Source organism: Meriones unguiculatus, chromosome 7 (assembly GCF_030254825.1).
Source record: "Meriones unguiculatus strain TT.TT164.6M chromosome 7, Bangor_MerUng_6.1, whole genome shotgun sequence".
NCBI lineage: Eukaryota > Metazoa > Chordata > Mammalia > Rodentia > Muridae > Meriones > Meriones unguiculatus.
The window spans coordinates 120,799,357-120,814,564 of NC_083355.1; the positions used below are offsets into that span (position 1 = coordinate 120,799,357).

The 15,208-nt window shown below is 50.7% G+C and overlaps 1 protein-coding gene across 1 annotated transcript in view; it reads right to left on the reverse strand.

Annotated features, from left to right (window-relative positions):
* Positions 1–15,208, reverse strand: part of Dnah11 (dynein axonemal heavy chain 11) — a 266,833-nt gene that overhangs the window by 196,154 nt on the left and 55,471 nt on the right. The window contains exons 22-29 of the mRNA XM_060388295.1: positions 14,356–14,439; positions 12,602–12,760; positions 11,431–11,553; positions 10,891–11,013; positions 9,630–9,854; positions 9,158–9,249; positions 8,622–8,748; positions 1,039–1,188 (exon numbers count right to left, since the gene is read on the reverse strand). Of these exons, the coding sequence (XP_060244278.1) occupies positions 1,039–1,188; positions 8,622–8,748; positions 9,158–9,249; positions 9,630–9,854; positions 10,891–11,013; positions 11,431–11,553; positions 12,602–12,760; positions 14,356–14,439 (1,083 nt within the window). The remainder of the gene's footprint in view (positions 1–1,038; positions 1,189–8,621; positions 8,749–9,157; positions 9,250–9,629; positions 9,855–10,890; positions 11,014–11,430; positions 11,554–12,601; positions 12,761–14,355; positions 14,440–15,208) is intronic.

Sequence of the window (15,208 nt, forward strand, 5' to 3'; positions counted from 1 at the left end):
TTGCCCTGGCCCAAGGTCTCTCACAGAAACCTCTGCCAAGGTCGCTCACTATACTCCATCAGAGAGAGTGCCCGGCCTGTCTGGTTAGATTTTACCAACTTGACACAAGCTGAAGAGATCTGAGAAGAGGGTCCCCTCAACTGAGAAATTCTCTCACCTGACTGGCCTGTGGGACAGCATCTGGGGACATTTTTCCTGATTAATTATTGCTGTAGGCGGACCCAGTGCACTGTGCTTGGTCCCAGCCCTGGCAAGTGGCCCTGAGTTAGGTAAGAAAGTACTCCGAACAAGCGTTAGGAACAAGCCAGCAAGAAGTGTCACCGTGGGACTTCTGCCTCAGCTCCCGCCTCCAGCTGAGGACAGGCGCGTCCTCCAGTGATGGAGTGTGCCCTGAGAGTTGTAAAATGAAATAAACAATTACCCTCCCGAGTCTCTTTTGGCCATGACCTTTATCGCAGCAATGGAAGCCTTAATTAAGACAACTTCTCCCTTATCAGACTGCCTTCAGCTGCCAGAAAATGCAGGACTCTTCCTGGTTCATGCTTTCAGGTATTTGTGCATGAGAGTGGAGAATGTCTCAGCTAACTGCAGGGCAACTGGGGCACACAGCATCACCTGGGCAAACTCTGTCAGCCTCACTAACACAGGCAGCTGTTCTGGCACGCGCGTCAGAATGGCTAGCCACAAAGCCTCTTCCCTTCCCACAGCGTCTGAGGGATGCTAAGCAGAGTTCATGGTCATCGCTCACTTACTGGGCTGCTTCTGACCCTCAGTCCTGCTCACACAGCCATGGCAGCCCTTCTGGCCGGCTGAACTCAGATGCCACTGCCACCTTGCTGGCGGCTAAAGCTAAGCTAGCAGAAACTGGGCACGGAGAGGAGCTACCCCATGCTGGAGCTGTAAGCAGTGATCTGCCCGCACCGCCAGCTAGAACCTGGCTTTCCACATGACCTAAACTGTCTGGCAAGTCCAACTCAACCTTCAGGAACCGCCCTAAGATTACCCCCTTTGCCAGAAAACCTCAAAATGAAACCTTACGTGGCCTATGCACTCGCACCCATCCTGGAAAGGGACGTACTCCCTCTCTTTGCTGAACATTCCAACTGCTCTGTGTGCAGGAACTTCCGGATCATCTTCAAACTGCAGATCTGAGAGGCTGTCGAAGAGCTTTCCGAGGTGGCGTGTTACCTAAGACAGAGCATAGGGAAGCAAGTACTCCCTGCGGCACAAGTGCCCTGGAGACTGAAGAACGAAGCCGCACAAAGGTGCCAACCTCTATTCATAAACTTCCGGAGTCGTCTGGAGATCAAGGTCACTAATGCAATGCCAGGACCTGAAATGTGCCTGGCAGACAGCAGGCTTCTGATCCTGACGGGCGCCCACTGTGCAGTGACCATTTTTTCCACCTAGTGCCTGGGGCTTACCAGCCTGTCTTTATGCACCGCGACTGGCGACACTCATTTTACTAGAATGTCTATTGTCAAACTGCTAAAATTCAGATTTATATTGTTGGTCTAACGTATGGAAGCACTGGTAAAAATTTGAAACCAACATCTGGAATCAAAGACTCTCATGGTTCAGGGTCTGATGACATCATTCACTGGGAAGGGTACTTCGAGCCCCAGGTACCCTGGTAGAGGACGAGGCTGAGTGATGTCTCCCTGCTCTGATTCATTAGGAAAGTCTTCCAGTCAGCGTTGCTGAGTCTGAGTGGTGGTCCCAGGTTTGGACGTGTTAGTAAGGACCACCTTCCCGCGTCCTCGCGTCTCACAGCCTGCATTCTCCAGAGCAGACAGCTGCTCTGAGTGCGATGCGCACTCTTAGCATTTGACAAATCAGGGTTTGTGTGCGAGATAAATGCCAGCAGACCCGTTGTCTGAAGAGGTCAGTGTGAAGAAAATACCTACCTGGCTTCCAATCATACAAGCCCCACATTGCCCACCCCCTCCCCTGACCCTCCTAATGAAGCCATGACAAGCCTCTCACAGAGGAACAATGCCAGCATTGCCACCGAGGAACAGAGAGGAAGGAGCTTCCAGGAGGTGACTCAACCCAGACTCACACCCAGCAGTCCCCCACAGGCTCGCCAGTGGTGAGGAACTCATGTTCCTCCTTATCTGTGGTGCCACTGGGCGGAAGACAGTCTCAAGGGTCCTCAGCAAATCAAACAGAATCCCCAAGAAAGCATCAGCCACCAGGAAATGGCTGCTCAGACAGACAGGGTATACAGGTGTTCCTTCCACTGTTAGAAGCGGCCCAAACGTAGACACAACCAAATATCTACTCAAACAGGCAGAAAACAAATTGTGCAAGGTACATACTGTGAAATTCTGTTCAGCTGCATGAAGGAATGAAGTGTGCGTGTGTGTATGTGTGCGTGTCAACAAAGACCACATGTACTAGCCTATGCGCTCATCTTAGAACTGACAAGTGGAAGCTGAAAAACTGCGTTCCAGTCTAGCCTGGCATATACAGTGAGACCCCAAATTAAGGACGAGGCTGTGGCTCCGTGACACAGTACTTGTCCAGTGAACACAAAGTCCTAGATCTATACCTGACTCTGGAGAGAAAAAAAAAAGACAACACAACAACATAAATGAGCCTTGAAGGCACCAAGCTCAAAGACAGCAGCAGCCAACCAACCCCATCAACTATGTCATCATTCACACAAAATACCAAGAATCAGCAAATCCACAGTCACAGCCTGCAGGCCCATGGTTCCGAGTGCCGCCAGGGGAGAGGCACGGGCAAGCACTTTAATGGGTAGAGAATATTCAAGGACGACTGGACGTCTTAGAAATAAAGGTGGCACGGTAGTTTATAGCACTAGAAACGTGCAGACCACACGGACGTGTGCACTTTAAGACAGCAGGTTTCCTGTGCTATGAACTGCACAGGTTAGCAAAGGCTGCTGCCAGCAGAAGGAAGCTCAAAGCTGGGCATCACCTCCCGGAGCACACACTTGACCTCTGTCACCGTGCATCTCGACCAGGATGTTAGCTGGCCTTCAGCAGCTTCTGGAGACAATGGCAGCTGCCTCAGCTATCCAAGCGACAAGCCCAGCAGCCTCAGGAAGAGCGGGAGGATTCAGTCGGTTAACGTCTTCAGCCCTCACAGGCTGCTGCGGTAGCAGTTCTGGCTTTAAGGGCCATGGCGTCGGGATTCTTCAGGTTTAGGACAGAGGGGTTTCTGAGGGTCCTCCCCGCTTTAGACCTGGGCAGAACACCACCTGAGGTCTCAGATTATCTTCCATCCACACACATTACCCGAAGGACATTTATACAGGCTGTCTCTGCAATGATCTAACGAGTTGCTCTCCCCACTGCAGCGGCCAGGAAGTGCACAGATGTCAAATGGCTTCTACTGGGTAATCGGCCTCGGTAATATTCAGCTGAAAAGCTTTGGGAAAAATGAGGCCTCAGCCATCAGGCACCTCACACATTATGGCTTTGCTCAGAAAATAATTTCACAACAACTTCTGGCCTTGTGCATCATGGTAGTGGCCAGAAAACGTAAATCTCTACCTACAACCCTCCATGACTGGAATCTGGTGGGTGTGAACTCAGGTGTTCCTTTCTTATTGAAATTTTCGAAGAGACAACAAAATGAATGAGGTATCTTTCAGTGAAATTAGATTTTCTTCTTCCTGGCTAACTGGATTGGGAAAAAATTTTATTTCACAACTAAAAACATTCATTAAAATAACACTTTCAGACTAGCATTAAAGAAACTAAACTCCACTGTGCTCCAAGGTGGCGTCTAAAAGGTTATCAGCAAAAACTGAGTAACGTCCCCCGTGTTACTTGGAAGTTGCGGCATCCAGGCCGCCCTCGCTCAGCGAAGTAGCACATGTTTATGAAAACGGCCACGCGGCCTGACATCAACCATTTTAATAAGCAACAGAGAAGCTTATGACAGTGCAAAGACTTGTAAAAGTTTTGGAAAAGGGGCCAAGGGCACCAGAAGAAAATATACACAATCGGCTACTGTGGGACCACAAGGGCTCACAGAGAATGAGGCCAACCAGGGAGCATGCAAGGAAGCGGCCTGGGCCCTCGGCACACACGCAACAACTGTGCAGCTGGGTTGTGGTGTGGGCGCCTGTCAGGGGGCGCAGGGGCGGTCCTGGCTCTGCCTCTGCGCCCCTTTCCTCGTTCCGGCTGCTTTGTCTACCTGGCTTACTGCATCTGGTTTGCCGGGGCTGGTTTCTATCCGTGGGAGGCCTCCCCGTTTTTGAAGAGAAATGGAGGAGGAGTGGATGGGGGTGGGGACTGGGAAGAGAGGGAAGGGGAAACTGTGTTGGGATGTAAGGTAAATAAACTAACAAAAAAGTTTTGGCAAAACACTAGAATCTTACTGTGTTGTAACCGTGTAAGGAAACGGAGAAAGCACAAAGGCATGTGGTATAGCACGGTTATCGTGTGGGAAGCTTTGGGCTACTTCAGTGATGTTCGTCTCTTCCGGCTTGGGCCATGGAAGCAACAGCTCCTCTGTGTCTTGGCAAGCAACCGCCAACACGTTCTGAGCTCTTGGTGTCACGAATGTCTTCTCTGTCCCTTAGTCAGGGCTTCCGGCTTGTTCTGTGTGCCTCCCTGTTTTCCTCTGCTCCACTTGAGATTCTGTTCATTTCCTTGCTGGCGTCATTTACTCTGACCACGCCATCCTTCCTGTTCCAACCACGGCTGTAACTCATGTCAGAATGGTTGTTCTTCATATGATGTGTGCCTGCCTGTGCGTGCAGGCTCTCCGAGGGTGAGGGATCAGCCCCTGGCCGAGGGTCCTCCCTAACGCCACCTGTGCTTGCCTCTGTTAGCATTCTCCCCGGATGATACACGTCCTCCAAGTCCGCATTCAGCTCCCCACCAATCCCCTCTCTCCGTCATTCTTGTACATCTCATGCACAATGTCCTGGGGACGCTGAGGTTACACGACAGCATCTCGGCAGATGCACAGTGGCCTCTTGCTGACAGACGTTGAAAAGACATGACATGACTGTTGGTAATGCTGCACATCTGTGATTTCTATGGGCCAAAGAACAGGTAGCCCAAGCTTGCTCTCTCATTCCAGCCAGCACCGCACAGCACCTCAAACGTGAACCACGCTGAAGGGAGCTGGGTCCCGTTACCAGCCCTCAGTAACCGAAATCTGTACTGGCGGAACCATGCACAGACTCTCTTATTAAATGGAAGAACTTAACATTTATTTTATAATTCACAATAGAAACCAGTAGCGTAGCCCATGAATGATGCCCGCAGCTCACCTAGGAGCTGAAGGGAAGAAAAGTTAAAGTGGTCATCCTAATCCCCAGCTCAAGCCTTACCGCTGTTAGTTTGCGCTTTCCAGCTTCACCGCACATAACGATGCTACTGAGACAGAACTACACAAAGCTGCACCACCTAGGCCTGTGGCACCCAGGAGCTCACGGTTGCCCACTAACCCCTTAAAATGACAATACCCACCACCTTGTGTGTGAGAACGGAAAAGCAGGCAGTTCTGCCCTTTGTGGCTGTTCCGCTCTAGAGTAAGACTGGATGTGCGTCTGCTCCACGATCCTCACCTCCACAAACATGTAAGCCATGCCGGGAAAACCGTAGACAATTATCCCCGTTTCAGAATAGTAGTCATTATACTGCATGCCACATGGAACAGTAAAGGAGCATTTATTAAACATGCTGAACACACACATAGAACAGGGCGCTCACAAACAGCCTTCGGGAATACATCGCGGGAACGGTGTGTCCTCTGCTGATTTCTATCATTTTTGTCACGTGTGTATTATATGATTTTACACCAGGTACATAACCTCGTCATTCAAAGCTCGGTGGTCTATGCAGATGGAGCTAGAAGTGTCGGATGACTCCAAGGAGATGGCTTTACAGACACAACACGGTGGACGGACATGTGAAGCCAGGGACTGTCACAGCATGCACCAGTGCCACCCAGCTAAACCCAGACAAAACCCTGCAGGACAAGGGGAGGTGGCCCGTGTCTCACTCCCCGGGAGCTAGTGGCATTTGGGGGCTGATGGGAAAAGAACAGTCAGTTTTCATTAGTGCCGTGATGCCTTGTCAACCACAGTCCACAGCAGGCCTTATCCAGGGCAGCCGGGCAGCACCAGCTGGACTCAGATGGGGGAGGGGGGAGGAGGAATTGAAGCTGGTGGCTAGGAAGCTGGGAGCGTCCAGGGGAGGGGTGAATATGAGCAATGTATACTTCTGGGAATTCTCAACTAATAATTTTTTTTTAAGAAAAGAAATAGAAAACCAGACCCAAAGACTTCTCATGGCCCCCCTGAATCTCTCTTCCTCTCAAAATGGGATATTTTAAAAAGACCAGCAATAAATCTCTGCAGGAACAAATTCGCACAATGTGCTCTGCCCTCTCATGTGACTTCTGGCTGCTGTGTGACGCTGAAGGTGTTTCCGCTGGGGGAGTGCAGGGAGAAAGGGCTGTGTGCTTCTCTGTGGACGTATGTACCCATTCCTGGGGGTAAGCCAAGGAGATAGACTGCATATTCCCATTTAAAAGAAACTCCTGGATAGCTTTCCTGAGTATTTATTCCAGTTTACAGTCACAGTGACGAGGCATTAGCATTCCCATTGCCCACATCCATATTATTTAAGATTGTGAATTTTTAAATGTTAACCACTTGGTGCGTTTGATATTGGAATCTCATCATGTGAGTTTTGAGAGAGAATGCAAAATGTTAAAGATTGAGGGCATACCTATGCAAATTAAAAAGAGGCAATGAAACACAAGGGTTGATGGCATTTTCATCAGCCTTCCATAGTCACAAGTCAGAATAATGCTATAGCTACTGCAAGAACTCCTCAGGGGGGAAAAACCCACAGGGAAAAGAGAGGAAAAAGGAAGACAGAAAAAGAGAAGAGAGGGGGAGAAGAAGGGATTAAGGAGGAAGACACTAGCCTCAAAATTAGAACTTCATATTTTCATTTCACATACAACCTTTCATTCTAAAGCAGTAGCTTACCAAGGCCTTGATGGACATGAATGTGCTTATAAACATGTATGAACACAGAAGCAACACACAGCAATGAGCTTTGGAAGAATCACCAACTCCCTCCAAACCCCAAGATTTAGCGGCTCCGCACCGTGGCAGTTCGGCTGCCTGCGGTAACTGTGTTGGAATCTTCAGGCCCTGGATAGTTCCGGCAACCACACCTCTGTGGTCGGCTAACTGTGGCTTCTCTAATGCGGTGCTGGCTGCCCAGGTGCTGGCTTGGGCCTGTGTTCATTGGCCAGCAAATCAGAACTGACTCGGGTGGGGAGGTCACAGCTTCCAAGAGCAGCACAGGGTAAGGCTTAGTGCCAAGAGCCCAAGAGCCTCTTGCACTGACTCACTGACTAGACAAACATGGGTGTGTAAGGAGAAGCAAGCTGGATGGAAGAGATGAGACAGGGAGAAGACCTATTGGTGGCCACTTCTACCATATCATGTTTAATATTTTCATGACTTTATACAATTAGCTCATCAAAAATTAACCCATCGTTCAAAAATTTATAGATGGAAACTATAAAAATTCATAGATGTTTTCCTACTTGACAAATAAGGAAATAAAATTTAAAGTATAATGAAACGATGCATGAAGATTTGTCTCTGCAAGCCCTCGCCTGCGCCTGCGCCTGAGACTCTCTCCTCTGAGCTCTCTGCAGAAGAATACCATCTTGTGGTCAAGCTGTGACACTTCAAGTGGTTGCTGAGCCCCGGGACCTGGAATCCAACATCTGCTCTGCCATGAAGACAGCCAGGTGCTGGGAGCAAGTGCATGCTGGACTGGCACCACGTCAGCAGCTCACACCTGCCTGTGGCTGCAGCTCACAGCAGCTCACGACTCCACATGGCCCCAGCTCGTGGACCTGCTGCCCACCGACCTCCGAGGCCTACATACCTTCCGTGCATACACAGGCGCCATGCGCACACGTCAACCTGTATGTAAGGGCTGTGAGGGTAGGCGTGGAGCTCAGCATCTGCCGTGGGGTGGGTCCCTAAGTCCCCACGAGGACGTGTGTGGTCTGTAATGCTCACTACCAAGTGTGGAAACCGACAGTCACTGCTACTTGACAGTCAGCACATGGATCCTCACTCCTGAGTGTGGGAACCGACAGTCGCTGCTGCCAGACACTCGGGGTCAGTGAAGAAATGGCAGCGAAGGGCTGGAAAGGAACATGTGTGTATGTAGCACCTGTGAGTTCCTGGGTTCAGTCCTCTCGTACAAGTCACACCCCTGAGCTGTTCCTCGTCCCATGTCCAGAGAAGTGAGGGAACACCCCTGTGTCACCCAAGCACCACGTGAAGCCCAGTTCACTGGGAGGTGAGCGTCCAGCCTGGCCTGACTGTTCCGGGTGTCCTCATTCACTATTCATGAGAAAAATGGAGCAAGAACTCACGACACCCGCCCAGAGCACTGCTCGTGCAAAGGTGTTCAACAGGGCACACTTGGGGTTAACAGCATCGGGTGCTCACTATTGCACAGAATTCACGCTGCCCTTGGCTTCACTGCTGCCCCTACCCTGGGCACTTGCCCCTCCTCCCCTCCATGGCATTAGGCAGATTCTGTTCCAGACGGTGTGTGCCAATGCGGGGAAGGCAGCGCTCTTACCTGTGAGGGCCGAGAGCCCCCGGAGAGGATGTCCAGCAGGTCGGCTGCCGACACAAAGAAGAAGCGGGGGAAGAGGGCGCGCTTGGTGTCCAGGTACTCTGCCAGGGCCTTGGCACACACAGAGAGCCTGCACCAACGAAAGCTCAGTGAGCACGGCCCGTGAGCATGGCCTGTGCTTCCGCCATCACTCCTCAACAGAAAGAACTGCACCTTCCAAGACGCCCTCAACCCGCAAGCTCACTTGTCAGGGCAGGAGGATCCCCATGAGTTCAGGGATGTTCCAGAACCAAAACAGCAAAATAGCGAAAGAGGGGGAGCACCAAGGGAGGGAGGGACGGAGGGCCACACACCCAGACTAACCATGGGCTGACCGGGCGCTGCCCTGAGCGTGGGCACACAGCAGGCGTAGAACAGAGCAGTCACAGGAAGGCCTGCCCCACCCTCAGGAGCAGCCCGAGCGCAGAGGCCTCTGCACACGCTTGGGCAGACACGGCTGGACGGCGGGACATGGCTGCCCCCCACCCCTGCTCTCTCACCTGAGCTGCAGGTCCTTCAGCTTCTCCTGGAGCAGGGGTCTGCCTGTGGCTGCTAACACATTTCTCACAGTGGCCGTCTGGAGCATCAACTCCTGTGTGAAAGGGTGACAGGTGTGAGACCCCGTCCCTTCTCCTCCTTCAGCGCTGCATGAATGGTCTCAGCAGCGCCCAGGACCACCAGGACACGCTTCTGTGCACAGACAGTGTCTGGTGACGTCATTTTACTGAGCAGTCATTCTGTCTCCATGACGTCTGTCAGGCCACAACGGCAGCCCTGATAGCTGGTGTGTAGGTGGCAAGATGTGTAAAAACTAAAATTCCTGTTTTCTGACTCCTATGTACTAAAGTCCAAGCTGCATTTTTCTGTATCTAACAGGGATGTTCCCTGTGTCTCACAGTCAGGGATGTTTCCTGCGTCTCACATTGACTTTCATGTTGTCCAAACGTCACTCCAACAGCCCGACTGACCAACCTTGAACTCAGCGTCCACTTCGTCAAATCTTCGGGTGTCCTCCGCGAGCTGGGCCCGGACATCCTCTGAGCAGGTGAAGACGCCTTCCAAGTGTGCCCAGGCTCGCTGGACCTCCATCCAGGTGGCGAGGACCGCGTCGGCCGAGTTCAGCCTGCGCTGCCAGCTCAGGACGTGCTGGATGAAGTGGTCCACATGCTTGCTTTGGAGGAGAGCCTGCAGCTGGCCCTGGGGAGGGCGGTGCTGGTCAGCGGCTCTGGTGGCCAGGGGCTCCCCGCCAGGACCCACAGAGGCACCCGGGGGGCTCACCGCCCGCCGCCTGGCCCTCGAGGGGAGCCCACACAGGACCTGTTAAGCTTTCGAGACTCCACAGTGCTGATGGTGACCACAGCACTCCCAGCCCTCCTGCCCCCTGAGCCTGTGTGCCAGGCTCCGGGCTGACTTCTGCCTCATAGACATGACAGCCACACGAGGCCAGCCCAGAATCTTAGTGCTCCCGTGGCTCAGGACCACCCAGTGCCCGCCTTCTCAAGGTTCTCCCCTACAGCTCTTCTCACAGGGTCTAAGGAGATGCCCAGCTCTTATTCTTAAAGTTCAAGGCCACACATGCTATGCTCACGCCCGTGTCTCCAGGCTTGCCTTCTGTAGCCCATGAAAATAAGAAGTGTGTTCTGAGGAGAGCGGTGGCCGCGTTCAGGTGTCCCACGTATTAACAACACGGCCCCACTGCACAGCGGTCCCTTTCTGCGGCCATGTTGTCTTCGAAGGCCAGTCTGTCCTTTAAGGCCTAGCCTAAGTAAGTACCGTCACCTACAAGGAACCCTCTGACACTCACATTCCCAGGCTGGAAGGCTGCTTTCTCTCATTAGCTCTTCAGAAGTCTGTCTATTCTTAGTTTCCCATGAATCAATCTGTCTCTCCTTAGTCTCCTAGGAGTCTGCATGTCTCTCCTTAATATCCTTGGAGTCAGTCTGTCCTCAGAACCCTAGGGGTCAGTCTGTCCTTAGCATCCTAGGACTCAGTCTGTCTGTCCTCAGCACCCTAGGAGTCTGTGTGTCTGTCCTCAGCACCCTGGGGGACTCATCTGTGTCCTCTTTCTGAACCACAAGTCCTCTGCGGGGTGTTCACGCTCCTGATCCTCACAGTAGGCGGGCGCTCAGTAACAAGTGAATTGGACTTTGTGTGTGAATTCTGGGAAAAAAAATGTCTAAAATTGTTAATTAAAATTACAATCTATAATTACCCCCCACACACACTCACACACCTGGTTGTGCTCTAGGGTCTCAAAGAGCTGCTCGTCACACTTGAGCAGGGGCGTGCCTGTCCGGTAGTGAGCCTCGTAAGAGAACTCCAGGTGTTCCCAGGTGCGGCTGACTTCAGCAATGACCTGGGAAGGGGAAGAACCGATTAATTAAAACACACAAACTTCAACTGAGGGCTAATAGCTCAGCCAAGACCTAGAACTCAAGAAAGTTTAATACTAATGCTTCTACTTATAAGTAAATAATTATAACTATTTAAAATTAGTGTCTGCTAATTTAGAAAATAAATGGTCTGAAGTGACCGGCCTCTCCTTCTCTAGATGATTCACAGGGACAGGATGGGGGAGAAAACACCTTTACTGCAAAGGGCCAAACATCACACCAGAACTACTCTACTGGATCTGAGCTATACACACTCCTCCCTGATGGGGTGGAGGTGTGAGAAGGGCTTCAAGGCTACCCCGCTGCAGATACTGGTCACATACGAGCCAGCACGAGAAGGGACACAGGCAGGGCCCACGCCCCAGCCAGGGAGCTCCGACCTTTTCCGTGCCCATCTCCTTCACAGCCTTGTCCACGATGGCCCTCACGTCGTCTTCTACCCGGTGCAGCTGCAAAGCCAGCAAATCTGCCAGGGTTGTGGCGTCACTCACTGAAAACCTGACCTGGTTAGGAGGAGGTGTCAGACTTTAATGGCAGATCCTGACAGGAGTGCAGCGTGTCGCCCGCTCAGCCCGTGGCTCCTGACCTGTCCTCTCGGCGGTGTCGGCGGCAGCCCAGGGCCACGTCTCTGTCACGTCCAGAACCCATGCTTTCTTCTGTTTCCCACCCTTCCGCTGTCAACCTGTGACCCATCGCCGTTGCCCATAAACCTCCTTTCTAAAAAGATCCCCACTGTTCATTTGTTATGATCTGGTTGAAAGCCCAGGAACCAGCAGCCCATTTGTCTTTTCTTCTGAAGAGCTCCCAGAACGTAATTTCCAGTCACTCGTATTATGACCTACTTTTACCACTAATTTAATCTTAGTGGCTTGGCAAAAATCATTCTTACTCCTGCCATCATTCAGGTTTATTATGTGAAAGAATTCACATTCCTCTCTGTTACCCTCTGCTCCCCCCACAGCCCTTCACTCAGCATTAGGTTAACAAGAACCTGATTTTTTCTACAGCCCAAAGTCAACTTGTGTCCTTTACAAGTGACAGGAGTCTGGCTAGCCGGCTGCAGAAAAGCCGTCTCCCTGAGGTCCCGTGAGGATGCCTTGCTTTGGGGAAGCTGCCATCCCCTCCAGCTTTCCCACCCTGAAATGGTTCTCAGCACTGTTCACCATCCCCAGAGAGTGATAAAGAGCCCCTGCCACCACCCAAACCACCCGGTCCTTTTCAGGGCACACAGGTTCCTAGCTGCTTTCTGTAAAATGCCGTGTTTCTTCTCACCTGCACCTTCTAGGGCAGCTAGAATGCAGAAAAACAGACAGAACCCTTACATTAAAGTAAACCCAAACTAGAGAAGTGAGGTGCCTTTCTTGAGGTCACACAGCCCACAGGCTATAAAGGGTAAGGACGGAGCTCGTGGGTGCTCAGCCGCAGGTGTTTGAGGACCCTGACCTCACATGAGAGTAGAGGCTTTCTCACGTGTTGCACAGGATGTCAGATGGGGCGAGCAGGAGTGACACTTTGATGTAGCACGGCCCAGTAAGGGACCCCAGTACACACCCCAATAGCGTTCATCAGTTGCTGCCAGTGCCTGTCCCTGAGGGCAGGGCTCTGCAAGTCCGCAATGGCTCTCAGTGAGGTGGCCATGTCCTTCACAGTGCCCTCCAGGCCGGAATAAGCATCCCAGACGCGGACAGCCTTGTCCAGTGACCAAATTTCCTAAAGAAATATAGGGAAAAGGCCCAGATCCCTATAGAGAACAATATATTACGCATACGATTTACCTCCTCTGGGAGAATTCATAGACCTTGCTCCATCCATGGACTAAGAATGACAGCGAAGCCAGATAAGAGGCTACCCTGGGCTAGCTATATAAACAAACAGAAAAAACACAAGAAAGAAAAAGTCCTGGGTCCTCTAGACCAGTGGTTCTCAACCTGTGAGTCAAGACCCCTCCGTGTCTGAATGACTTTTCACAGGGGTTGCTTAAGACCATCAGAAAACACAGGTATTTACGTTATGACTCATAACAGTAGCAAAATTAATTACAGCTATGAAGTAGAAATGAAGTAACATCATGGCTGAATGGAACCACTTATATTCTGAAGATGTTTTGAACAGAGCCCACACTCGGCCTTCACCCTGGCCCAGGGAACAATAACAAAAGCCAGAATAAAACTTGGTAAAAGATGGTGCCGGTTGGTTTAAGAGTAAACACCCACAGTGGAATTGGGGTTGTCACTGGGATGGACAAAAACCAAAGGCAAAGGAAATGGGGGAGGGGTGAGCGCAGAATTAGCTGTAGCACAGCAGCCCCATTAGCTCTGGGTTGGGGAGGGGGCTGAGCCCAGGGCAGTCTGGGAGAGCAAAGTGGGCAGAGACACAAGCTGAGTGCAGAATTCACCTGGGTCAGGACCCTGAAGCAGGAAGAAAGCCAAGGACCCACCTGTTTCTTTCCTCCCTCTCCCTCCCCTCTCTCTCCCTTTCCTCCCCTCCCCTCTCTCTCTCCCTCCCCTCTCTCTCTCCCTCTTCCTCTCCTCCCCTCCCTTCTCTCTCCCTCTTCCTCTCCTCCCCTCTCCTCCTCTCCCTACGCCCTTCTCCTCCCTCTTCTTCCCCTCCCTCTCCCCTCCCCTCCCTCTCTCTATTTTTGTCCAGGCTTCCCTTAGGAGCCTCTGAGGAAGAGCCTACAGCCCGTACCTGCCTGGCAGGGCCTGACAGTTTTGACTGTCTTCCACCACGCTGACCTTGTCCAGAGCATTTCTGCTTTCTCCAGGCTACCTGCAGCTGAGGGACTAGTGGAGGCACTAAGCTAAGGAAGCAAAGACCTATGCACACGGCACCCTCCTGGGGTGCGGGAGTGACCACCAGTGACAAAGGTCGTAATAGTCCTTGTGAATCCAGATGTGACCCCAAGAGCCAAAGCCACGGGCCTTTTCAGATACAGAAGGCCCATGGTTGCTGAGGGAAGACACCAGAGGCTCAATTCTAACCCAGGTGCTCAGCACTGATGCCCACAGTCTTCCTCTCCACTCTAGACAGCTATAATACGCTGGGGTGGGGGGCAGGGCTGTCTCCCACACACCCATTAACACGCAAAAGCGTACTAACATGCTTTATCAGCTCCGTCAAAGAAGGGCGGGCTTGACAAGATGTACAGCTGCCGGAGAGTGGGAAAAATACTGTCTTATCTCATTCTGATTGAAGTAAATAAGGAAAAACAGCCCAATACACCAGATACTAGGCAGGGGAAGATGGAGGGAGGTGGTGCCGAGAAAGATAAACGGCTCTGCCGGGCAGTTAGGTAGGAAACTCGCCTTGGCAAACCTTCTGAGCTCTGCCTCCATCTGCTCCACGTTAATCTGCCTCCACTGGGTTTTAGTCCAATTATCAATGCTTCCCTGAAAATGCACAAGGAGATAAACGTGTCAACATTTGGTGGGAGTGATTCTCCACAGCGAAATATATAAACTGGTGAGACAGGGCCTCTCCACCAGTGGAAAGATGATTTTTTAAAATATTAACTGCACTTGTCAAAACTTCATTACTAAAACAAAATAACTGTCAAAACATGTCAAACTTAAGGCTAAAATGCCATGATACGTTAATTTCTAGTAGCAATCATAAGTTCTGCATAGCCCCTACCATTTCATCCTGTACAGTTTTAATAAAGCGATAAACATATTATTAAATAGGCTTCTAAATTGTATATACAATATAAAATAGGCTGTTACCAAAAGTTCTTATTATAACAAAAATTTCACTAATCTATTTTGATCATCTTTTACATTTTTATATTTTACATCTTGTTAATATATTTCTACATGGCTTAAGAAATTTATGCAAGATGTATTATTTTCCTAGAACTTTTTATATGTAACCTTTCAGTATTAATCACATGTTAATATTTTCAGTGTCAGTTTGTATATGCATACAGAAAGTACAAACAGGATGTCTGTGGGTTTGTATGCACGGCCATCTTTACACTTAACACATATTTATATATTAATTTTTATTCATATTTTATATAACTCCCCCAAAGGATCCGAGGCAGTGAGCTCATTATACCAGATTTTACCTTGAAGTAAAGACACAAATAACCATTACAAGCCAAATCTTTCAATAACAGAGGCAGATAAGCCTTAATTCTGAGAACAGGGGCCAGGAGTG